Source organism: Haliotis rufescens, unplaced genomic scaffold, assembly GCF_023055435.1.
Source record: "Haliotis rufescens isolate VD_foot unplaced genomic scaffold, xgHalRufe1.0.p SCAF_12, whole genome shotgun sequence".
NCBI lineage: Eukaryota > Metazoa > Mollusca > Gastropoda > Lepetellida > Haliotidae > Haliotis > Haliotis rufescens.
In genome coordinates, this window is record NW_025963802.1 from 18,127,137 (window position 1) to 18,154,474 (window position 27,338).

The window sequence follows — 27,338 nt, forward strand, 5'->3', positions numbered from 1 at the left end:
GAAAAAAGAAAGCGACAAGAAAGGGTTATTCGATGGTGATGTATCTGAAACGGGTATCATGGTTGTGTTTAGGACCTTAAGTTTGCAGTGTATCCGTGTATCAGCCTTGTAACGTTTTGATAACGTTTGAGACCGCCTCCGTGGTCTAGTGGTAGAGCGTCCGCCCGGAGAGTGGAAGGTCCGGGGCTCGATCCCCGGCCGCGTCATACCAAAAGACGTTAAAAGATGGTACTCGTTGTTACCCTGTCTGGCGCTCGGCATTAAGGGGCTAAAACAAGACTGGTCGGCTCGGGGTCAGTATACTGTGTCTGAGTGGGGTATTCATGTTAAACTGCGACATGGTATCTCAGTAAGCTAGCACTATAAATCGGCATCAGTCCGGACTAGTACAAGCAGCCACACAAACACGCACACGTACATGCACGTCGCTATATAAGTGCAATAATCTTGGACGCGACGTTAAACCCCATTTCACCTCACCTGATAACGTTTGTAATATTTTGGTAAAATCTCATTTTTAATGTATTCTTATACTGCCCAGCAGTTTAGTATGATGACATACACTTAACCTATTCTACATCGGGTTACATCTGTTCAATCTGTTCAAAAATTTTGATTTCGTGTTGAAAGTTTATGTGTTGGATTCGAATTTATTCAAGGGACTAGTAATTTATTATACTCGGAGACCATATAACAGATCTATTATATGGTCTCTGATTATACTCCATCTATCTCATTCACTATAACAAATGACCTGCCCCTTATTTCAAATTGATAAGTCTTATGCCTGATTTTACAATATTCTTCAATGTCAGCGTAAGTTGACACCCTTCACAATAGAGCGGAACTTCATCTCCTAATCAGTAATCACCAGAAGGAATTAATATTTCCGTGCGATTAATCTCGTTTAATTAGGTTCCCATGTTTTACAAGCATGTATCAAGTAGGATGCAGTTTCACACGAAACAGGGCACTCACCGCGAAAAGGCTTTTGTCAAGAGGCTCCATCAACCATTAAATACCTCAGTAATCGCTTTCCAATATGTGAGAATTGTAACAAATCAAAGCTCAGTTTGACGCCAACTGGTCATTTAGTTACCCCGTTACCCAACAGTATAGCACTGACCGTAACGCCAGTAGATAAATGTTTGTACTGCTGACCAACAACAGAGGTATCGTGTAGCGAGCACCTGACATTGTCCATAGCGAGGGAAGCACGCTCAGATGACCATTGTGACGTCATGTGACGCAATGCTGTCTGTTAGATTAATGGCTTGCAGACAGGCGTGAGAGGTGGCACTGAAATATGCTTTGAGGTGTTAAAAACCTGTGATTATCACTGGATTGTTTGTCAAGACCATATAATGTTGTATAAGGTCCAAATTTCGACTAAAATCGTAATATTATAGGTTTTATTTGAAAGAGAATCCGTACAAAAGTCTTTCAATTGCATTACTATTACTGTATATATATATTTTGGCTCTTGTCATAGAAACTGGACGTTTTAACAAACCACCAACCCCTCTTCTAGAAAGATGTTTTAAAAAGTTTAATAAGAGAATTATTGAAGATGAATTACATTTCTTAATAACATGTCCATTTTATGAAGGTTTAAGACAAGCACATTTTAATATTGCATGTTATTAATCCTACTTTTACAAATCTGACTGATTTAAACAAATTCTTATGTTTTATACACACATATGCATGTATTTATTGGTTTATTGTGACTAAATTATTTGTCCATTTTTGCGTATATACACAGCCTACGTATAGCGTGACACATAAATAACCTATTTCTCTCTCTCTCTCTCACTATATAATGATGAAGCCAATGGGATAAACAGGAGAGAAGTCAAATAAATACAACGGTACCGCTATAGTATTCTTAACATACTCTTAAGTGTTCATGAGAAAAAGATAATTGGTTAGAAATGTCAGAAATACATCAAGTATCATAACGATACATATTTTCTGAAACAAAAGGTTCTGGACCAGTATAAATAGGTATTCATGACTTCAATCTGAAAAGTTCCCATGTTTCAAGTGAAACATTGCTTGAATTCGCATGTGTGCATCCTTCGCATCGTCATTGCGGCTGAATGAAGCCGTGCCGCTGTCCTTAACATTCTCAAAGAATTTCTCAGAATTTTGTTCAGGCGAGCTTATTAATTATTATCAAAGAAGTTGAAGAAGATGTTCAATAAAAATGAATCATATCAAGGTACAAAAACACTTTGGTTCCAGCAGAAAATTCACAGTGTTTCTATGAATTAAACGGTACAAGTTTCCAATTTGCTGAAGTAACGCATTCATTCAAGGAACGATGCAACTCAATGCTCTCCATATATTTTCTCGTTTATGACTATTTTATGGCGATGTGAAGTGTCTTAAATAATTCCGAATGACACGTAGTGGTGAATATCAAATAAATTACATTACAAAAAACAGCACGATTGTTATGACATATAGGGTTGTTTAAGGGACCGGTCATTTATTATAGGCGGGGGTGGGATGAGATTCGTCTTAGGACTGTATCATATTTTGTCGACTACCCCACACCCCATTTCATGTAACATTATATCATGTCCTTCCCTCAAATACTTTTTTTCATGCCCCCCCCCCCCCCCCCCCAATAAATAAATGACGACAAAAATAGAATTTTGTCATTGTTTCATTCCCCCAGCAACCATTTGGTTGTGAGAAATTATGGGGACCCCTCTCTATTGCTGTGTCATTTTTTTCATGCCCCCTCCCCCCTCCCTTGAATCGCACCGCCTCCTCCCCTATAATGAATTACCAGTCCCAAAATGTAACGTTTTAAACACACGCACACACATGTTAAACAAAACCTAGGATTTATTAAATGTCTCTTTTTAAAGATAAGGCCGCAAAAAAGTAAGTATTTCTTTCATGGTATCACGCTAACTCCTCCTCCCTCAACGTGTGTAGTGTCTGTGACGTGACTACAACGACTTATCTACCAAGACTAAATGACACCTAACCTAGCTAAAGAAACAAAGTGGTCTGTTTGTGAGTAATGGTCATTCAATAGTCTTGGTGGAACTTATGACATGTCGTTTCTTTCTTTATGAAAATTCATTATTTGTTTTTGAAAAAAACCGAAAAAAAACCTTCTCATTTTGGGCCGAAGAACGAACAATCAATTTGTCTGTATGGTCTGTTATATTACATTGATACAGCTTCAGTCATATTTAGGGTTTGCATCAGACATAACGTTCATGAATCTCCTCTGAAACTACCAGTTGGACATATGCCATAATTTGCCGCTCTAGTACACGGCTACTGAAGAGCAGCGAATTAATTCCCGAAATCCTATTATCATTTATCTAATCAAATGAGCCCAGTTAACGGTTTATAGCGTTTTGGTGAATCAAAGATAACACTTTGTAATTTCACTGTCTGCTGCCTGATGAGATCCAAGTCAGATGGTATCGGTAAATGTCTATTTTATTGGATGACAAGTGTTGCCTCCACAACGTTCAGATCCAAAGGAGAAAGTCCGTCTTTGATAACTCAAGCATGGCGCTAAACTACAGCCGTCCAATTTGTCCAATTTCAAACAATTAGTGTATCTTTCAAGGAAAACATCGCGGGCTATAAGTTTAAATGGCTACAATCTCCTTATCCAGATTGAGATTGCGCCGTATCTCTTTGACAGCTATCGGCCTTTGCTATTAAGACAAGCATGCTGTTCAGTTGTAAGACATCGCCATCTTGGAAGATCTAAGCACGTGCATCTCAAGAGGTCAACTCAACAGCCAATCAACGCATTCCTTAACATCACACGGCCATAGAGGCTTTTCAAACGTCACCTGCAATTAGTCAATTTGTTGTAAGTGTCGTCCAATTATACGGCTTAATTATGAGAATCAGGCTCACAATGAATTCATCAGGTAGCTTCTGTGGCTCCTGTATCTATTACAGCATCTTCTCCACCAGTTGGGGGTCCTACGTTGAGTGCAGACGCTGTAGAGGAACCGCTCCCGGAGGTGTTGTACCCCCCTCCCAACGGAGAACCAATAAACTAGCGTTTAGCCAATTAACGTAACGCGCTCAAAGCGGTGTGGTGCTCAACTCTGTGTATCAGCCTCTCGTCGCCATTAAGATGAAGAGGAGATATTTTCAAACATCTCTTCCCTTACACATTTAACGGTTTTCTAATTGGCTTACTTTCAGATGTGGGGGTGAAGTGCTGCTTCAGAGCGGGGACAAACTCAACTGAGGCTGCCATCAAAGGTTTAATTGCTTAGGGTATCAGTGTTGAGGTTCTGCCACGGCGCTGTTCTCCTCTAGTTCTCCACTTGACAGAACTTAGGATTAAAAGCAATGATGGCTATTGTCCATGTTGCTTCTGGTTCGGAGATTTAAACTCAGTTTTATTGGCTTGATATGTGCCTTTATACTTTCAGACGTTTATGCAATCAGGGTAACATTAGAGAAGGTCTAAATTGCATGATAGGCTCACAGTGTCGCGTCTAGCTGCGCACCATGCAGACATCTTTATATTCATATAAACACCTATTGTAAACACAGTGGTGTGTGCTCAGACCCTGCTAAAAATAAACCCTTCTAATTATATATATACGTTGCTGCAATGCATTGAAATGCGTTACTGGAAGGATATGCTCTTTTAAGTAAAAAATATTAGATAAAAGAACTTTCAGTATATCAAAGTAAATCTATATTAAAAAGTGAAGTATATAAAAATATTTAGGTGGTATGAATAAGTGTAAAACAAAAGGATCTTAATTCGATCTATAGGAGTGAGTGAGTGAGTTTGGTTTTGAGCCACTTTTAGCAATATTCCAGCAATGTCACGGCGGGGGACACCAGAAATTGGCTTCACACATTGTACCCATGGGGAATCGAACCGGTCCTTCGGCTTGACGAGCGAACGCTTTAACCACTAGGCTACCCGACTGCCCCGGTCTATAGGAAAATAGATTTGATATAATCTTTGAAAAAATACACAGAAAAGAAAGAAAGGTGGGGTGAGGTGAAATGGGGTTTAACGTCGCGTCCAAGATTATTGCACTTATATAGCGACGTGCATGTACGTGTGTGTGTTTGTGTGGCTGCTTGTACTAATCCGGACCGATGCCGATTTATAGTGCTAGCTCACTGATATACCATGCCGCAGTTTAACATGAATGCCCCACTCAGACACAGTATACTGACTCCGAGCCGACCAGTCTTGTTTTAGTCCCTTAAATGCCGAGCGCCAGACAGGGTAACAACAAGTACCATCTTTTATCGTCTTTTGGTATGAGGCTGCCGGGGATCGAACCCCGGACCTTCCGCTCCCCGGGCGGACGCTCTACCACTAGACCACGGGAGCGGTCAAAAGAAAGAAAGAAAGTAAATAAAGACTTACTAATACTTCAAAATCCTCCAGAAGGACCTTGCGAAATAGAACTTGAATTTCAGCATCATTCCAGCCATATTATGTTGGGGCTTCATGCATTGTGTCCAAAAGGAGACTCGAACCAGGATGACGAGCCAACTCTTTGATCACTTAGGTCTACTCCACCACCCTGAATTTCTTCATCATATGATATAACATTTGTTAACGTACATGAAAAGATCCAAATATTTGTGTTGTAATTTTCGTGAAATATTGTGCACATGTCGTATACTTGGTTAACACTTCATCGGTGTTACAGTCTTCACGGAGAGTTCCCCAATCGATCTAACAGTAATTATACTCGGCTTCATAAGTGAAGGGTCACCTCTGTGTGTTGGGTGTCAAACGTATGCCAACAAGCGTTAACAGGTCTGAGTATGCTGACAATGTGATTAACAGTTGAAGAATATGACGTTTATGTCTATGTCACACTGATTGGATGCTTTTGTGAAACTTGAGAAATGGACAACGATTATAAAAACAATGAAAAGTGCACGATTGAAGGTGACGAAAGAAGTTACCTAACACACGCCGGAACGCAACCAGTGGTTATGCCCATGCACGTGCAAATAAACATCAATGAGAGTATATAATTACTCGGAATTGCACATATGGAAGTTGAATGCGACGTGTTTTTTAAAATTTATATACTTTTATCTATCATTAACTGCGTGACTCCTCAATAATGATGCAGAATAAAGTGTTGAAAATTAGGTTAATCAGTCCACGGGGTTAAGTACAACGGTTAAAGACTGGACTACAGGGTTGACAGAAAACTACTCCACGTCACAGTCTCGTGCACATACTTTAGTCAAGTAAACGTTGTATCGCCATCCATCACAAGAGCGCGATGTACTGGAGTGCACACATTTAAACAAAGATACAATCATTGCGACACAGCATCATGTAAACATGAAAACATCGCATAAACCTTTGGAATTTCCATTCTTTGTTATTTTTAAGACAACAAAGAGAAGATTAAAATATATTTCAATCTTTATTTGATGGGCATTTGACAAAAGGAGCTCTTGTATTATTATTACTACAAATTAAGAATATTATTAACGGGAGCGGTAAAGAATGTTTATTATAACTCCTATCTTTAGCCGTTCTTGTTGGCAAGGCTACAGTCAGGCCGAGAAAGTTATCATACCGAGAAATGTCGAAGATTGACGAACAATTACAATTTATCCGGATTTCTCTCACTTCATTTCATGGTCGGGTGGTAACTAGTCTTTTAAACACAGTTCTCTGTTGCAGAAGCCCGCCCAAGAGGAATAGGGCTTTAGGATGTTTCTTACAGGTTTCTCTACACGACGGCGTGGAAACATAAAATGCAGGAATTTCGGCAAAATAAACACATATTCCTTGTAGAAATGTGAAAATATATTGCATACGGAGTTTTGAAAGCTCACATTTCTGTTGACAAATTTGGATGTTTTGTCGGTATGCGCGTGTGATGTCCCAGACATGATAATATGCACGTGTTAATAATTTGGGGAAAACATCCCCAAAACATGTAGAATACTATAAATCATGTGTCAGGGAAGTGTAATATGCATTCATTTCTAAATGACAATCAGAGAATGGTGAATATAGAATCTCAGCATACCCTATTTGTACCGGTAAATTATTTAAATACGTGACGACAAGAACAAAACAAATTGTTGGACACCAGACCCGTCCTCATCTGGAATTTGATCTAGAGGGCACAATAGGATGTTCCTTTCATCTGATCCTCTAAATCATGAATATATGCTTTCAAAATGGTCTACCTTTTTGTAATGTCTGAAACAAAGGACGGGATGTTTCAAGTGCAATGAGACCTCTGAAAGATTGTAAGCATTATCTGTCACCATGTCCTTGACGACATAGAGAAACACACATTCAAAGGACAAAAGAGATGCTTCATAAATCTGGGGAAAACGAAATGTTTGTCTATAATACCAACACCTCGATGACCTTTAGAATTGAACCATAAGTGTTATAATGCATGCTTACTTATATAACCAAAAACAAAATACGTACTTGAATACCTTCTACAAGCATGAGATTAGATGCACCGGAAATGCCAGGTTAAAAACATGCTGGAATTTAGAGTTTATCATATTTGTATATCAACGTCCATTATTCCGGAAAGCTTTAAATACATTGCATATTGGGTCCCAGAATGAACTTGCATATGTTGTTTGTTTTATAATGATGCGACGTGACAATTGAATAAATTCGTTATAAGTATATAGTGGGACCTGACAAAGATTGTAAAGTGACATTTGACCAGACAGAATAGAATGCAGGCTTGGGCAATGGTTGGTGTGCTCGACAACCTACTACACCGATAAGCACGTGTTACTGTGACATTTTCTGTCATTCTCATTCGTTTGCATCTCTGAAATGAACATTAGACAGTTCTATTACCTATTGTGCTAAAGATTTTGAAAGGTAAATAAACCCGGTTGTGGAATGACACATTTACAGGATGAACTTACAATGAAAAGATGCCAGGTATCACAATGAATATTGGATTTCGGAATAGGAAGTTTACCTATGTAAATATGTTACATGATTATACTGGTACGTAATAGTTAAGCTATACAGAATTCGAAACTAAATTCGACTACAATAACAATACTCAGGTATCAGTTGACTTCCATTGTGACCACGAGTCTTCTGTTTGATTCCATCTAGCTACTCGTGTCTTCTTCGTAGTCCACTTAGTCTCTCTTCAGGTATCACACACGAGGACGGCGAGCTAGTCTAGTCGCGAAAGCGTTCGATCGTCACGCCTAGTCTCGGGTTCGTTTTTCTGATATGAGTACATTTGGTGAAGCCAGTATGTGATGTCCTCCGCCTTGATACTGCTTGAATATTGCTAAAAAGCCATACTTACTCACTCAATATCGCACATACTTAAATCATTCCCTTCATATCACGTACGATAAACCATGCTTCAAATATCATGAGCAAAGTTCCCTTCTGAATGTCTGATCCAATATAATAAACAATGTGTTCTTCCTAGCCTAGATGATATACCATGTTTCCTTCTTATACTATATGGTATACACAATATTCTTGCTATAATACATGGTAAATTGTTTTCTGTTTTTTTTTCAATATCATGAGCAATGTTTCTTCTTATCCCATATGATAGACCATGACTATTCTAGGACCACGTTTTCCTCTAATCGCATATGATAGACACTGTCTCTTCTAGGACCGCGTTTTCCTCTAACCCCATACGATAGACACTGTCTCTTCTGGGACCACGTTTTCCTCTAATCCCATATGATAGACCTGATAATTATATTATACTAATTCTTATCAAAGACCGTAAGCCATGTTTCTTTCTTATCATATACGGATACAGATGATCACCGTTAAGTACAAATTATCCACATGTACGATTAAGCATATTTCCTTCTTGTCAGTATGATCACGTTTCCGATCGTCCTTTTTTGCCAATATGAAAAATTATGTTTCTATCTTGTCACTTTTAGTCCATAGGATAAGCATGATTCACTTTCACATATTGATAAATCATGTTTCTTATCACACGTTATACATGAATTTCCTTCTTATAACGTAATTATGTTAAACCATGTTTCCTTCAAGATTCCTACGTTAAAACGTCAACTCCATAGAATACTTAGTCTCGATTTCATAGGACGTAAAAGGAAACACAGTGAGGAAAATTATGTGAATGGATCACTGAAAATTACCCCAGTCGTTTCCTTACACCATTTGATAAATCATGTTTCCCTTTTTATACCATTTGATAAACCATGTTCCTTCTTTTTCTATTTGATAAACTATGTTTGCTTCTAATACCATTCAATAATCATGTTTCCTTCTTTCTCCATTCGAGAACAATGTTTCCTTTGTATTGCACTTGATGAACCCTGTTTTCTTCTTATACCACTTCTGATAAGCCACGTTTCTCCATTCGAAAACAATGCTTTCTCTTTATTCCATTTGCTAAACCATGTTACCTTCCTTTTTCATTTGGTAAACCACGTTCCTCTTCTTATATCGTTTGATAAACCATGTTTCCTTCTTATACCACTAAGAAACAATGTTTTCTCTTTATTCCATTTGCTATAGAATGTTTCCTTTTTATTGTATTTGGTAAACCAGGTTTCCTTCTTATCCCATTTGTTAAACCATGGTTCCTTTAAAGCTTCTTTTTCCATTTGACAACCAATGTTTTACTTATCCCATTTGATAAAGAATGTTTCCTTCTTATACCATTCGGGGCGGTCGGGTAGCCTAGTGGTTAAAGGGCTCGCTCGTCACGCCGAAGACCTGGGTTCGAATCCCGACATGGGTACAATGTATGAAGCCCATTTTTCTGGTGTCCCCCACCATGATATTGCTGGAATATTGCTAAAAGCGGCGTAAAACCTGACTCACTCACTCCTTATATGATTTGATAAACTATGTTTGCGTCTTATACCATTCGACAACCATGTTTCCTTCTTTCTCCATTCGATAACCATGTTTCCTTTGTATTTCTCTTGATAAACCATGTTTCCTTCTTATACCATGTGATAAACCATGTTTCTTTCTTATACCAATAATAAACAATGTTTTCACTTTATTCCATTTGCTTAACCATGTTTCCTTTTTATTGCATTTGATAAACCATGTGTCCTTTTTTCCATTTGTTAAACCACGTTACTTTTCTTATATCATTTGATAAACCATGTTTCCTTCTTTTTCCGTTTCATAAACCATGGTTTCTTTTTATACCATTTGATAAACCGTGGCTTCTTCTTTTAGCATTTGACAAATCATGTTTCCTTTTTTCTCCATTTGAAAAAAGAATGTTTCCTTTTTTTATTCCATTTGATAAACCATTTTCATTCTTATACCATATAATACATCTTTCCCTCTTATGCTGTCGTTAACCTAATTTTTTTATCTTTGTGTTATATTCGTTACCCATATGATAACATTTTGAACCAATACCGTAGTTTGTGTTATTCTGAAAATCACTATTCACACCAGTAGAGCGTCCGCCCGGAGAGCGGAAGGTCCGGGGTTCGATCCCCGGCCGCGTCATACCAAAAGACGTTAAAAGATGGTACTTGTTGTTACCCTGTCTGGCGCTCGACATTAAGGGGCTAAAACAAGGACTGGTCGGCTCGGAGTCAGTATACTGTGTCTGAGTGGGGTATTCATGTTAAAACTGCGGCATGGTATCTCAGTGAGCTAGTACTATAAATCGGCATCAGTTCGGACTAGTACAAGCAGCCACACACACACATACACGTGCATGCACGTCGCTATATAAGTGCAATAATCTTGGACGCGACGTTAAACCCCATTTCACCTCACCCCACCTTTCTTTCTTTTCTGTGTATTTTTTCAAAGATTATATCAAATCTATTTTCCTATAGACCGGGGCAGTCGGGTAGCCTAGTGGTTAAAGCGTTCGCTCGTCAAGCCGAAGGACCGGTTCGATTCCCCATGGGTACAATGTGTTAAACCCCATTTCACCTCACCTCACCGCTATTCACACCAACAATACTTTTCATCTGTGAGTGGGATAGTAGAAATTTGCGTGGGAGATATATGACTGAGCTATTTTGGAAGGACACACCTACCCTGTTCTGACTATTTAACGTTAGTCCACCCTGAGTCTACCTGAGGGATAAAGCGGGTTGGTGGGGCTGGGGTGGTGTGGGAAGTAAGGGGGAGGGCGAGAAAAAGGTACAAACACAATCACACCTTTCCAGATTTGACACCATAAACCTGTTGATCATTGACAACTTTAATTAGGGACTTTTCTTTACTTTCCATTGTCAAGACGATGGCGAATCAATTCGATTAGAATTACTGTCCCGGGTATCAGGTATCCCAAACATTCATACTCACATAAAAACTTAGTAAAAGTGCAACAGACACCACTTTAATTATGACAAAGTCTTCCTCTATTGGACCTTGTGTTAACGTGTATTGTGAGCGGGTACGAGCGCCCAGTCAGTGTATGAAGCGAGTGTCGCGCGAACAGCTGTCAAAACATAATACCATATTGTACGCATGACCGGAAGATTGTTTCCCCGGCGCCATCTTTGGAAAGAGTTATAAAGAATTTTTCATGGCCCTAGAGGTCAGAGATATTATGCACGAGCATGTTCAAAGGTTACAGGTCAATCCAGTGGCCTCCCTCTCTGCACTGTCGTTTTGAGATACAAGAACAGTGTGAAATGAATTGCTCAAAAGTCTGTCCCCAGCCTCTGTTGTGTCTAGATGTAACAGCTGTCTGTAGCTTATAAATTCTTAAATTAGCACGAAATATGAAGCGTTTAATCGTTTGTGCTTGACACTGGATTTAGCTGGTAAGCCGAGTAAATTGTGTGACTTGCTATTCGATGCAAGCGTGTGCAGTCAGTTCTCATATGGTAATGAAAGTTTATTGTGGAACATTGTTTTTTCTGAAAGAAAAAGCTGAAATGCTGTGACGAATCCTGTCCCAGGTAATTATTAACACAAATGGACACTCAGTATGGTATATCCCCTACACGTTATGTGCACCAGTCTCACTTAAATAAAAGCGACAACAAAACTTTCCGTAATCACAAGAGTTCATTGTACGACTCCAGCTTCTAGTATATCATAAGCATGTGCTTAGGAATCACTATTAAATAGTGATAATACCAGGTGTTCGCGAAAAGATGAGCGTATCCTGCACCACCGGTGGCACCCGTCACAAATACATGCAAAGGCAAGTCAATAGTTCATCTGGGGGACTGGGGGCCCAGTCGTCTGAGGCGTTAAACGTCACTCACTCAAACGTTCACCTGAAAAAAACACGGAAACAGATGGTACTAGTCAAAATAAGGACTAGCATCAGGCATAATGTTTGTCGCTGATGCATCAAATTTTGAAATGTAAAAACCCAAACGTCTCAACGTATGTAGCATGTTCAACGACTTTTTTTATGCTGACGTTTTCTAAAATCCTTCATTAGGTCATGTTAACACTCGTAGAATGTTTGTTGATATCACAAGAATGTGGATTTCTTCTTTACGATTTATGACGCAACAATATCCACGGACGAGACGTGAGGTGACGAGAAAACACACTTCTAACTCAACTGTGGCCATCTCGGTCATCACAACACAAGTCGTCGTTACTACAGTGAAACCTTGTTAATCCGGACCGTTGCTGTTGGGAACGTCTACACATGACAAAGAACGTTAATCATGACTCGTTTATCTGGACATTAGTTAATCCCGGGACTATTTCACTAAAAGTGGTACAGTTTGGTTTAACGGGTTTCCTGTGAGACGTGTTCCTACTCTAAAAGGTTTTAATCTACTAAGGGCTCCTCAGAGACATCCGATACACAAAATGTACACATGACAGTGTTAGGGTTGTGCGATGACACTGAAAGTGGCCTACATTGCACTTAATGTTGGTTTCCGTCAGAGAAAATGTTTTTTACGCCGGAGTCGATGGTGAAAACGTTGAGGTACTCCCACAGTTTTGGGATTTAGAGTAGCTTAGTGGCTATCTGCCGAGTCAGCTGATCCCAACGTTCGAATCTTCATCAATCTGAACATCTGGCCCCGAGGTTATAAAACTTCCCTGAGTACGATTTCATGCTCAAATCCGGTTTCGTGCTCAACTCAAAACTCAGACTCAAGAAACGGAGGTTATAAATAATCTGAGTACGTTTTCGTGCTCAATTTGAGCATGGAACATGTACGATCTCAAGTACGCTTGGGACCGTACTCAACGCTGAGTTCGATAACAACAATGGCAGCTCACCTGCGACAGACTCGACAAGCGAGGCGGAAAACCCGTGTTCCGAGTGTGTTTCGAGATCGTTCCATACCTCCTCCGCCTCTGACCACCCCTTACACCGCCTTCTCGACTCGGTCACGCCCTCCGTTGCCATTGTAAATAAGCAGACGACAACATTCGGGTTGTTTTCTTACCATTCTCGACGGAAGAGTTCCAAATTGCCCCTTGTGTCATAAACAAAGAGTCCTTTGAGCATGCTCAAGCCGAGCGAGAGTTGTTCTGAGCTGAGTACAGACTCAAGATGTTTTATAACCTCTGCTTGAGTACAAATCTCAACTGAGTACGAACTTGAGCATGAGCATGAATTTGAGCATGAAACTGAGTTGAGCACGAAATTTTTTTATAACCTCGGGGCCAGGTGTCAGTTGCAACTCGCCATGCAGGGTAACATCAATAAAGCAGTACAAGGATCCCGGGATACGACAGTTTGGAAACCAGAGTCCATCCGATTATGACCCTTCGCCTGTAAGTACCATACCCGTGATCGTACACATCTACTACCTGCGTCACGCGACTGTCCTCCCACATTAACGTGCCACGTGACATGACTGAAAAACTGTTGAAACCGGGGTTAAACCCAACTCGCTCAGTGCATTCCAAAACGGGTATGTCTATCTTATCAGGCAACAAACACATACTGTTTCGTGCAAATTGTTGGGGCACGGGTGCCCGAGTCGTCTAAGCCGCCGCAGTTGGCTGTGCAGAGTTGCGTCCCTTGGACACGCCAGAAACCTATGATTGTGGGTTCGAATTCCGGTTCGCCCCGATTATGTTTCTAGGTTTGTCAGCACCATACCCGTGCTCGTTGGTTTCACCGAAGTAGTAAACGTCTGAGACCTGCATCACTTCGGGCTTTCCTCCCACATTAAGCTGACACGCCGTGATATAACTGGAATACTGTTTAAACCCAACTCACTCGTGCAAATTGTGTGAGTGGAGCCTGCTACCGGTAGGGCAGGCAATGCTTACCGTTTTCGCGAACTCCTCGTGTCATAACTGATTTTTTCCGATATTTTTCCTTTTTCCTTTTCCTTTCGAGACTGATTATTCTCTGCTGTTTACGTTTTATACGTATATGATGATATAACTCGGGTAAATAATTAGTGCTGAGATATATGTTGTTACTTTACCAATCGTCCTTGCTTAAGGGCCGTACTTCATTCTGTCATCGCTTAATCCATGAAGCCATTGATAAAGATATGCTTAAATACCCCCGTGTTCATCTTGTATGTGTGCTAAAGAAGTCCTTTATCTAATACAAATTAGAACTCGTTTGTAATTATGCATCTGTTGAATATAATAACTGTTTAATCTGACGTAAATAGTTCCAACTGCGCTCATATATCGGGATCTAATGATGCGTCACGTGATCATGATGCCAAACCGAGGGAGTTGTTTAATTTCAAGCTCTGGCAATCGGAACATGTCGCTCTGAAAGACTGTCAATAAATTAAAGGTCAATAAAAGTCGGAAATTATAGCGATTAATTTCTCATTAAGATTTGATCTTACGAAAATATTTGAGACTGAAGCAGTATAATCAAGGAACCATTAAAATTACCCGGATGTGACATTTAATCTCATTTCAAGCTCTGGTGATCACTGCCTACTGTGCTAATGTGTCGTTTAAAATCCAAACGTTTGGTTATTTCATTCAAACAGACAAATGACACTGAAATGCAACTTAAAAAAAAGTCACGTCTAGACTGTTGTCTTTAAGCCATCCATGGAAGTCTATTATACAACCCAAGCTGTCTGTGAGGCGCTAGAAGTGAAAGAGTCACATTACCATCGCATCCTAACGGGTACCCATTTACTGCTGGGTGAACAGAGGCACATTTCGAACAAAGACACTTGCGTAAGGAGACACCACATGTGTTATATGTGCTTCAGTGTGGGACAGGACCGAAGCCCTAGAAACTCTCAGGAGTCAAGCTGTCGAACTAAATAGTGGGTTCTTTTAGTAGAAGTATACTAAGATATTGAACTACGGAACAATCTTGTGGATTCTTTTCCCGCGAAGAAGATGCTTGGGAACCCTGAATCATTGACAGGACTCGCATTTCCAAGTGGGCATTTTAACAACGCTGAAACGCTGATTGGTCAGTTAAAGTAATGTGACGTCATATCGTTCAGAGCATTCCAGTATGGCATCAGTCGTTGTTCGTGACGTCACAAATTGATAACGTTACGTATGCGAGACAACAGTTGGATTTGATTGAAGTTTCTTTGTAGCTTTTTAAAAAAAAAAAAAGTATTGTTTTCGCTGTCTTCCTTATAATGGGTAATTCTGGAATAACATGCTCGAATTAGTAAAAACAGATTATCTTTCCCGAGGGAAAGTCCCTTGCCAAAGGTTGAGAACATGTACTTGTCATACATTCGGTACAGGTTAACCGTAGTTCCACGGTGTCCTCTTGGTATTTTCTAAACGTTTGTTTGCTGTTTAATGCCATTCTATTCTAGCTTTATGACAGCGTTCTATAAATAGTCGAGTCTTGACCAGACAATCCATTGAATGACATGATGCGTTTACTACGACCATCGATCCACGCAAATTGGACACGATGACATGCATCAACCAAGTCAACGAGCCTGACCACCCGATCCATTTAGTCGCATCTTGCGACATGCATTGGTTGCTGGGGACCAATATTCTCACTCGGAATCCCCACGTGTCTGTGAATTAGAAAGTTTTACGAAACTTTTCAAACAGACCCAGATGATACAATCCACCCAGCCTTATCTTGAACTGTATCAACACAATTTTATGTACAGAATACCTGCAATCAATTTCATCCAAACTGCATGCGTCGATTATAACGCAGACGTTCAGTAAAGCCATTAAAGCCTCGTCTCGCGGTGGGGTGTCCTAGTGGTTAAAGCGTTCGCTCTTCACGCCGAAGGCCCGGGTTCTATTCTACACAATGATACAATGTGTAAAGTCATTAATGGTGTTGCCCGCCATGACATTGTTCTCATATTGCCAAAGGCGGCTTAATACTTAACCCACTCACTCATTTAAAGCCTAACCGGTCACCTCAAATTAAAGCATAACTGACCAAATGAAAATATTATCCGAACTTTTTTAATCAAATTCACAGTATATCGCATTGATATTAATATATGCACATCTGGTGATACATCTCTCTGTTATTTTGTACCATGTTATACTACTTCCCACCTTCAAGACATCACTATAAATGTTTCTTAATTGTCCATTTGACAAGGGAATTCTTCGTTGTTCACATTGATATTTCAGCAAACGGTACCTATTTTCAGCAACGTAAGAAAATATTGCAAACATGATATTCCAAAGTATGTGTAGGAAAGAGTTTGAATTATCTTGCTCTTATCACGCCTGCCGTAGTTGGCACCTTCTCGTGGATATTGTAAAGTCCCACTGCAGATCAAAACCGCAAATTCCATAACTACACGTCCGTAAAAGCATATTAAAAATTCAAACCAACTAATAGTGCTTTTGTAGAGTTGTTAAAATAAATATTTCCGCGATCAGTGAGAGCATTTATATGAATAAAAAACAAAGAAATCTCGCGATTTTCCCCCAAAGGTGTAATCCGTGTGTGCTGTTAGCATAACTGGCAAGATTCACGGGGATGGTGAAGCACTGGCTGCTATCTAAGTGCTCTGGCAATAACCTCTAATTTCCTGGACCGTCAGGCTATCCACTTCTCTTGGCCCGTCCCCCGGGACTCGTGCTGCCGGCCCTCACATTATGACGACCTGCTGTCAATCGGATTGTCCCGGGGATCACACTCCGGGTGAAAGAAAATAATAACTGCCTACAACATCCAGCTCTTCTACCGTCAGAGACGGGCAGGTGCGCGCAGCTAAAACACGGACTCCCCGGCTGCCAAATATTAGGGCTGATGTTGGAACAAATTGTACTCTGCCTTTCCCTTTGTTTTGATAAAGTATAATTTGAAAATAAGCGGTATCACATTAGCCGTGTCCTTGTAACAGCCTTGCGGCAATGGCAAAAGCCGTGTGTCAAAATAACAGACTACAAACACAATTTGCTTGTCTCGGATATTCATAATTCAAATCCCAAGGCTTGCGTTATAATATTTCTCACGCTGAAATATTGTTTTCCTAACATACTGAAGATGGCAATTTTCTGCTTCGATAAATCGTAAATGTTCCTATATGAATATTTAATAGATAAATGTATATTAATTGTCACTAATACCACGAGCTCATTTGGGAAGCCAGTTTCAAAGTGGCACTGGTGATTAAGCGGTGTTTCTGAAGAGCTAAACTAAATTATACCATCTACGCCTGCACGCGCCCGTCGTTCCGATTGTAGCACGTGAATTGCATGCTATTATCCCAAGCACTTTGAGAAAACTTTTCAAAGTCCATTGTGTTACATAACTTATGAGAAATCATGTGCTGTTATTAGGCTGTCAGTTTTGAAAAATAATAAAACTGGTTTTAAACATCATTACTGTTTATGCTGTGAACGCACCAATTATGGTTTTCTTAAGCGATCTGTTTTAATGAATAATTTACAAAATCTAAACGACTAATAGTCCCATGACTATATCAACCTTAATTGTTTCAAGCATAGTGGCTACATCATTTGTACAACCCAACACGCGTGATAAATCGCACATCGGCTTGCTTTCTTTGATGAATCTTCTTCTCTCTATTACCTCCCTATACCGTTGTTCTTACTCACATAAAAATTCTAAGCAGCATTTTGCGCTACCATATTGATGACTTACAATTTCACATGATTAGGTTATATACATATTTCTTCATTTGTGTTACGTTTTATGTGAGTGAGTGAGTGAGTATGGTTTTACGCCGCTTTTAGCAATATTCCAGCAATATCACGGCGGGGGACACCAGAGATGGTCTTCACACATTGTACCCATGTCGGGAATCGAACCGGGTGTACGGCGTGACGAGCGAACGCTTTAACCACCAGGCTACCCGACCGTCCCACGTGGTATGTATTCGCATCATGTCCTGTGCTATTTCAGTCCCGTAGTATTTGGCATATGATACCATCTGTAAGTTATACCTGTTAGTCTACAAACATTTACAATTCGTAATCTAAATCATGTTGTCATGGTGCGTTACGTTTGAGAAATAATAAAACATATTACTTATAAATTTCTGGTAACAAAGACAATCACAAGTTGCGTTCGACGTGTATATTTTCCATAAGTACCCTTTATATGAATCGTATGTTATATTGACCATCGGTGTTGCGAATTCCCTTAAGTCTGTTGAAACGTGGTATGTTTTGTGTTTGTGATTGTTGTTTAACGCCGCATTGGGCAATATTCCAGCTATATGACGGCAGCCTGTAAATAATCGAGTCTGGACCAGGCAATCCAGTGGTTGATATTGTGAGCAACGATTCACGACGTCGGGGTACGATGACACACAATCAACCAAGTCGCCGATGCTGACCACCCGATCCTTTTCGTCGTATCTTCTGACAAGCAGAGTTTGCCGGGGATCCCTATAGTCCTGCACCATGACCGTGGAATATATTTATTTTATGAAAAAATAATAATCTAGAAATGCATACAAAAGCAAGTCTAGCCAGCTCAAGCTAGCTCTTTTCCATTCTATTCTGAAATCAGCATAGGGAATTTTTTTTTATTTTTCGAGTCAAGAAGGATATTGTGTAATATAAGATTTCAGAGACTAAATGTTAGTCTAGGGATTCCTACGGATCCCTCCTCTGAATAACTACGGGGGAACATGTAGTATGTCACTAGGAATGAAATGACTCCCGGTGTTCTGATTGTTTCCGCTGATATGGGTGGCATAGGGTCCAAGGCGTTGCAGTTCGCTGTGCAGAGTTACGTCCCTTAGTCGTGCCAGGATCCGTTGGATGTTGGTTCGAATCCCAAGTTCACCCCGATTTTGATGCTTATGCAGTCAGCATGTGCTCGCTGGTTGCCAAGTGGTAAACCAATACGACCATAATTTGATTGCGATGTCCCCCGACATTCAGCTGACATACAGTAATAAAACAATAGATTGTACCCAAGCGGCATGGGAGCCGAATTAGAGACGCTGTTCATACTCATTGTCATATCACTGATGTCTTTGTAAGTTGTATATCTTTGTATGCTTTTTATTTCGGAAATGTAGGCCATCCGGCCCATAATTCACAAACAATTCACAACAACATATTGATGAAAGTTCCGCCTTTGTACATTCTATACATTACTATCAATATACAACTTCAACAAATGACATTAACACCCATATCATAGTGTTTTTCAATCCATTGCTTTCTCGCATTGAAACCATACAATATGTTTGCATCTAGTTCCAATGCATGTTGGTTGTCACAGATTTTCATAATGTTTAAAAAGTTAAAATGTCCTTTCACAGCGCTAAAATAAGACTTTTTTAAGTTGATTAAGTTGAAATTGCACGCACAGAACGAACAATGTACAATATGCGAATGATGTGTGTGTTGTCAGCGGCGTCTTCGGTATTGATGCTAAAAATTGAGGTCAATCATTTATTTATCTCTAATCAAATTGTCAGAATTAGATACATTTTATTGGATAACTATGTTCCGGGTACGTTAAGCTGTGAAACTACTCACTAATCTTCTGTTCGAGGTTTAAAATGAAGTCATCGATAGTCATTTAGAAAGTGGAAGAGCGTGAAGGCGTGAAACCTTTTATGGATAACAACTATTTATTGTTAATAACGACTTTTCAGGTCTACTTCTTGCCCCTTTATCAGCCGAAGACTGAAATATCAAACAATAATGAAGTTGCCATCAATATAAAGTTTCTGTCTCCTTGAAGTTAGAATGATGGGTAAACTTTAATTTAGGTACAGGGACAAGCTCCTATAAGCTTCAATTAGTTTGTTACATAATCCAATTCTTATAAGTGACTACATGAAATAGATCCATGGCTACAGACAATAAAGCATTTCTCTGACATAGGAGGGATTCTCAGTGTATGACCCGCGACGTTTTGCAAAACAAACAACTGTATCATGACAAACAAGGCTCACGCAACTACACCAAAACATCGCGTACTATAAACAGAAGGATTACGGTAAATACGTTTGTGCTTTATTGATGCCCGCACCTTCCTGACTAAACTGCTGGGGGAAAGAAAGCATGCGCTTGAAAATTGGATTTGACAAAAATATTACAAACGCTATCGAATTGTTACTAGGCTGAAAACAGTCGCCGATACACTGCTAACGTAAGGCTTAAAAACAGCTATGATTCCCGTATCAAATATATCACCACCCAATCACCATTTCTTGTTCGTTTCATTTTAAGCCATCTTAAGTTTACAAGTCAATATTGTTTAGTGGCGCAGTCAGGGGTATAGCTTGAATGCGTCTCCTCATACTACAAGTATATATTTTGTTTAATAATATATTGGAATAAACACATATTTTCCAAAAACATCAAATTTACCCGACATAATATGTTTTTTTAAATAGAATGAAAATGTATAAACAGGTAAAAGGCACTTTGAAACAAACATGAAACAAACATGAAACAAACATGTATAATAATGTGCTATAATGTCAGCTGATAATGAAACAATGAAACATTTCTGATGACCTCTTAAGGACTCGACTCGAATTATTTTTTTATCGACGTTTTGCAGTATCGACAGTAGCAACAAACCGCTACCAAGGGGGGTAACTCGGGTTTGTCAGGTATTTGCCTGGATACGTGTGTGCGTGTAAGTTTAACCTACCTCGAAGATTTTGTGTATGTGATAAAACCAGTGACCAGTTAATCCCTTTGTTATAGCCGGGCATAAACACATTATTTGTTTGTTTGTTTTTGTAACCGTAGTTTTCAAATAGGGTTTATAGCGAAATATACACCGACGTGTTTCTCTTCTGTTAGCTATTTAATCAACAGATATACAACCTTCTGTGTGAAAAGTCTTATCTGTGTCAGATTGCACAGGAAAATTATGGAAATACTCTGGTGGTCAAACTGTAAGTCGGAATTAGGAATGAACAGGTATCGGGGTGTGGAGGGATTTATTTGTTTGTCTCTTTATGCAAAATCTGAGAATAAGGTGCCAAGGCTCCACGCGTATTCCGGGTGGGAATTGGTTCCCAACCCATGTAGATGAAATATTGCTGAGTTTGGTGTTAAGCGACAATTAAGCACACAAACAACAAACAAACAAACAATCAATTGTAGCAACAAATAAACAAATGAAACAAACAAACAAATGCTTGAACACCTAAAATAACACATGGCCCCAACGTGATAATGGAAGTCCCTTTCTGCACACGTCAGCAGTAATATACTTTTCATAACACTTCTCTCGCAAAACAAAGACAACTTCTTACAGCAAACATTGCCTGCATCCAAGCCGTACTCGGTGTTGAGGTGTCGGTCCCCAAAAGTTCCATGTGTTTAACCAGACAAGTTTCACTGGGTATAACACCGTTCGCATTAACGGGGTTGCTGTGTATATTTATACAGATTCGAATGTGAAATATTATATTTTTTTATCGGTTACGTATGTAGTGATATATAACAAAACGCGTCTGGCATTGTCAAACATGACCAAGTTACTGTTGAAAAGGGGACACGTGGATTTGATTTTCAGGAGTTTAAAGACTAATGTTTACCAATTCTTTGACAAAGAATGGACCTTTTTCGTGCCAAAACAGCTATAAAAAATGTTAACACTGTCAGGATGTGACAGTTAAAATAGACACGTATATGGTCATATTGACGAGAGTTAATGTGTCAGCATAGGAATGATAAACAATGAATGTAAACAAACAGAACACAAATTTACGATATTTTTCATTTAAACTTGCACAACGATAAATAACTTTAGCGTCACCCAAATCCTCAGCATTTACCCATGCATGGGGGTTTCCATAAACGTGTAACGGTTATCAATGGGATTTTCTATTTCTAAATACGAAAAACACCCACAAGACTGGTGACACTTTTATTTCTTATCGACCTTCGATCTGCTTCATTCAAGTGTATTATCGCCATGTAAGGCATGTAAACAGCTTTAATTGTGAGAGAAAGCTGTGGAATACTTTCATCCATGTGTGTCGAGAAGTATGTTACTCTACATGGAAAGTCTGGACTGAGTATGACATTGCCACATGCGCGAGAGACCCTGTCCTCGGCCAAATTACATCTGTCACCGATCACTATCGTCTGCGCTTGACTTGCCTCGGAGATCCTGCCCTCTAGCGGCCGCGCGTGTCTCGTGCTGCCTCCCACCACCAGCCAATGAACGCATGGCTCAGTCAAGATGGGATATACGGGACAGTGCGACTGAATATAAAACACTTCTAAGTACTAACACACAGTTTCCTATGTCGACGATTTTGTGACATATCACTATCGTAATTCGGGAGAAATTTGTGTAATTGCCTGGCAAGAAATTACCCTGGTCTAGCAAGCTGGAGAAGAAAGTTTGGAAGTTTTCTCGTTTTGTGACGTTTCGTGTTATGTCAAAGAGATTAGCGAACCTGCCGTTGAGCAGGTAAAGACAATCCGCACTTACTATTTCAAAACACGAGCATCTCGCAACATGATGAAACCGATCGTACCCACAGCGAAGAGGGCGAGGCATGGTTTTAGTATAGAGTCACTCATCGGATCTGAGGGGAGACGGTCAGAATCCCCGGGGGTAGTGAGAGAGAAGATCCACCCAGGGGAATCCGAACTCGGGGGCAGAGTCCCACCCCTCCACCCCACGTTACCGTCACCGTTAAGAGGAAGTTTTTTCAGTGAAAACCCAAACGAACTATTAGCCCTGAGGTCAGCCTGGGGTCTTGTATCCCCACCCCTCGGAGCATTTGGTCATTTGGGGCAAGGTGGATTTGGCCAGGCCCAGGGTCTCCCCTTCAACCCATCTCTGTTTGCTGGGGGTCGGGATCCCTTCCAGCTCTACCCCTGGCTCCTCACCCGGCATGGCCACTGCGTGTCATACCCATTCCCAGGTACGTCTGTCAGAATATTTCTTATATATGAGATATATGTACATTACAACGACATAAATACTCGGCGTTTAACCTCTTTTTGAAACCCATGGATGCGCCCAAAGGATTCATAACAAATCCTTATGTTTCTAAATAAAGGTGTAATAAATCATCAAATAATAGATACACTATTATATTTGATTATGTAACTACATTCGTTTAATATAATTATATCACTAAATATTTCACAAAATCTCGCGTTCTCTTAAAACTAATGTCTGACAAGTCATGCTTCATCAATACACGTTCTCGTCCCATGCATCGATCGAACCAGCAGATAATGTTTCAAGACAGAAATTTGACCGAAGTTAATTATCGCTGACCAGGGAATTCTGCTAAATCAATAAGTCAAATATTTGAATCTGCACCATACTAGCATTGTTAAACGCCTTAATGAGGGAGATGTTTTCTATAAATACATTAAGTTTTTGTTCAAGTTCTGTAACCGATAGATTTTCAATTTGCAGGCGACATGAAACCTCTCTACAAGTGATGCTGTAATGGCCCATTGATTAAAATCAGTAACACACCCGCCCAATTGACTACCTTTTGTACTCTCCATTTTTTCTCTCTCTTGACAACAGAGCTAAAACGTGGAGAGCAACGTTATAGCTCTGTCTATATTGTACGTACTAATAATCAATGGTGCCTTGACGTTTAATAAATATGATTTAATCCTTTGAACAAGTATATGGAGTTTTTCAGAGCTGACAGAATTAACAAGAAAAGGGGGTTTGTTTAACGAGAGGACAATGGAGCAAACTGAACAATTATTTTTCGTAACTTTAAAATGTTTGGTGTTAAATATATTTCATTTTTACATGGCGTGGAATACATAGTTCATTTTAATCTGCTCACTTCATCGCTGAGCTTAAAGATTTAGAAACGAAAATCGATATCTTTTCTTTTACCTGCATATAACCATATTAGAATTATTTATTGGTTTTAGTTGCGGTTTAGTACTGGACCTATACTAATCGTCAATGATGTATGCAAATAAGTGACATTAAGACAGATATTAATAAAGCATAAATAAGTTACATCACCTCAATACAACTACCCATGAAATAGAGAATAGGAAGGATATGAGCATACATTGCCCAGTGTCACGCAATTAAAATAAATTGTTTAAAGTGTGAAGGCTGTACACAACCCTTTAAATATGAGAAATGACACTCAATATATTTAAAAAAAAATTAAATTTCATATATATCATGTTCAGGGGGTTTCAAAGTTCGAATCTGAGAAAATACTTGTCTTCGTGTTTCTCTTGATTAAATCCTCCTCGATCAATGCATGACAGCCCGGGGCCGGATGAAGATGCCAAGTCTGTTGAACCTCCCCCTGGTCCCCTCCCCCTGGGAATAGTATCTTAGCGGTTGTATAATTTCAATCATGAAATGATGTGTTTTTTCATTCGTTGAAGCATCCTAACAAACCAGCATCTGATTTCATCCATATAAAGACGCTTATTGTACAGCAGCACAAACGAATTCCATCCAGTTGTTAGATCAGTGGTAGCGATACAGGAGTGAGTAACATTACTTTCACACTTGCACACACGACAAGGTTTGCATGACAGGGTTAACGTTGCTGAGAATGAGTTGTTTGTGTACGGTTTTAATAGTCCTAGTGCTTACATTTGAATCTTACTGCTAATATTAACATTCAAGAAACATTCAGTTACCTTAATGTCATGCCTGATATTTGTTTTTGCATGAATATATTATATACGACAGATGTTATCTAAAGATTTGCATCTCTCTGACATTGATATCACATAACTGTTTATTTTGTGGTTTATCTTTACAATAAACGTCCCTGTAAAAAGCAGGAACATTGTTATTTCCTTGTGAATATAATTATAAAGATGAGCGCTAAAAAACAGTTCACGAAATATGAGCCGTAAAAAATGACACCATCTAGCCCAATGTCTCTGCACAAACACGGCTTATTGGATGACGAAACAGAGATATATACATATATATTAACTATATCTTATGTTCATAAATTGTTATCTTATTTTTACACTACAGAATCTAATACGCTATGATGATAAACAGAAACTCCCCTTCATACATAATTTAGATATGTTTTTGTTTACTTTGATTAGTATATTCATTAGAAATATTGAAGGCAGTGTTATTATTGTAATATTATGTACAGGGTGTGTTTGCTGTTTGGACGGGCTTGTCATGATAAAACCATTATGTATGTGTCCATTTGAAGCGCATATAACGGGGGTTGAACGTAATGTAAATTGAAATTTCTTAAATTGAATCCTGGATGAAATATAGCCAAAGTCATGTGACGCTAAGTATATGTCAACACTCACAGGGGATAATCCCTTTATCAAATGTACTTAAAATCCTCCAAATATTTTACAACAGCCGGTCCCATGTTCCTCGTCCGACCCCGCCTCCTACAAATACCAGTAACACTGTACGCAAATCTGTACTACAAAAGCCCTCACATGGCGTCTTGGGTTTGCATTATCAGGCGAATGTTGAATGAGATTATTTTCTCTCTTTCCTGCCCAGAATGACTCTGGACCCGATAGATCATACCAAATTCACACATTTTCTACAATTTCAAATTCATTTTTCACTTGAACGACTTCCCGGAATAACGTTTTATTCCCCAAACGGACAATATTATTTACAGAATAAGGCCAATTTGTTGAAGCCCTATTTACCCCTATGCCCTAATCCCCCATTATGAAGTCGTGTTGCGCAATCACTTATCATTCACTTCACTGGCAACTTTCTTCTCTATCCGTCTGAACTTCTACACAGTAGCCTGTGATTTGAATGTAAAGAGCAAAGCAGTTGAGGAATTAGCCCCGCTTCAACTTCCATTCCCACAGACCTGAGCAGGAAAGGGGGGATCTGTTAAAGGGAGACAACCTCTGCCGCACTGCTGTCTATGTTTGTGAACCTTCCGAACCGACAAAAAGCGTGAAGTGAACCAGTTAAATAATAAAAATCTCAATTACAAATTTAACGTTTTTCTTCGCAATATGGCCATGAAAGGGAATCTTGTCACTACATTCCGCGCATCATTTTGTAATACTTCACCGGCTATACATTTCCCTCCCTTGAAAGTATTTTCATAGAGTATCTCGGTAACACTTGTTTGATTGTGTGAATATTTTCATTGACTGTTAGTGTAAGAAGGGAACCTCTCCATTCAGATTAACACAGTGAGGCGTTATAAGCCGGTTGATAAGTCCCCACTGATGGGACAACGGCGAGTCAGTTCTCCGTGCATGAATCCTCGAGTCCGACAACCACCCTCCCTTCACCGTCCCCTCTCTCCCAGATCGCCATTCAGACTCAATGTAAAGGTATTAGCCAATATTAGCAACTTTAAGAGAGAGGACCTATTTATTTTGTTTAGCTACCGGCCACTTGAGATGAGGATAGCTCGCGGGAGTTTGCGCGTACAATTAACACCTGAATTGCGACAGACATGATCGCTGGCTTAATTTAGACCTGGGAATTTCGCCACTCGTCTTCACAATAGACATGCCCTCTTGCCTCCTCATCTACATCTAATCTATTAGCATTTACTTTATTTAAAACCAATTCCATTACAAGGTGTGATTATTCTTTTGAGGCAATCTTCAGCTTGCCACAAGGATGTGAATAGAAAAGGAGGGAGGCTATAGGACGTTACAGGGAACCGCACGACGCCACACAAACCTCTTGGTCGACCGTGGCCTCTTCTCTTCACACAGAATCCGTCTTTTCATGTATGAAATTGAAATTGTGGCAGATATTTGTCATTCGCGTCGTGTATTCACCATCCGATGATTGCCTCGAATTAAGCCTGTATCCCCTCGTGATCAGATGTAACGCGTTATAATGAGCAGCAGTAATGCGATTTCCTCTTGTCCGCTTTGTGTAGATCTACCATTAAACCTACGTCCCATAGTAATTATGTCGGATATGTGGATCAGAAATTCTCTAACCAGGTATGTAGCACCTGTAATTAACATACCGTTAAACGGGTATCAGTACACCTGAAGCGTTCAACAACACCACTGCAGTATACCGGGACGAATATAATATTGTGTTACCGAT

General features: G+C 39.6%; 1 protein-coding gene across 1 annotated transcript in view; it reads left to right on the forward strand.

Moving 5' to 3' along the window:
• The first annotated feature begins 22,513 nt into the window (after nt 1-22,513).
• The window catches only part of LOC124145668 (homeobox protein EMX1-like), a 28,554-nt gene continuing 23,729 nt past the window's right edge, over nt 22,514-27,338 (forward strand). Inside the window, exon 1 of the mRNA XM_046515535.2 lies at nt 22,514-23,214. Coding sequence (XP_046371491.1) covers nt 22,803-23,214 — 412 coding nt within the window. The 5' untranslated portion in view covers nt 22,514-22,802. The remainder of the gene's footprint in view (nt 23,215-27,338) is intronic.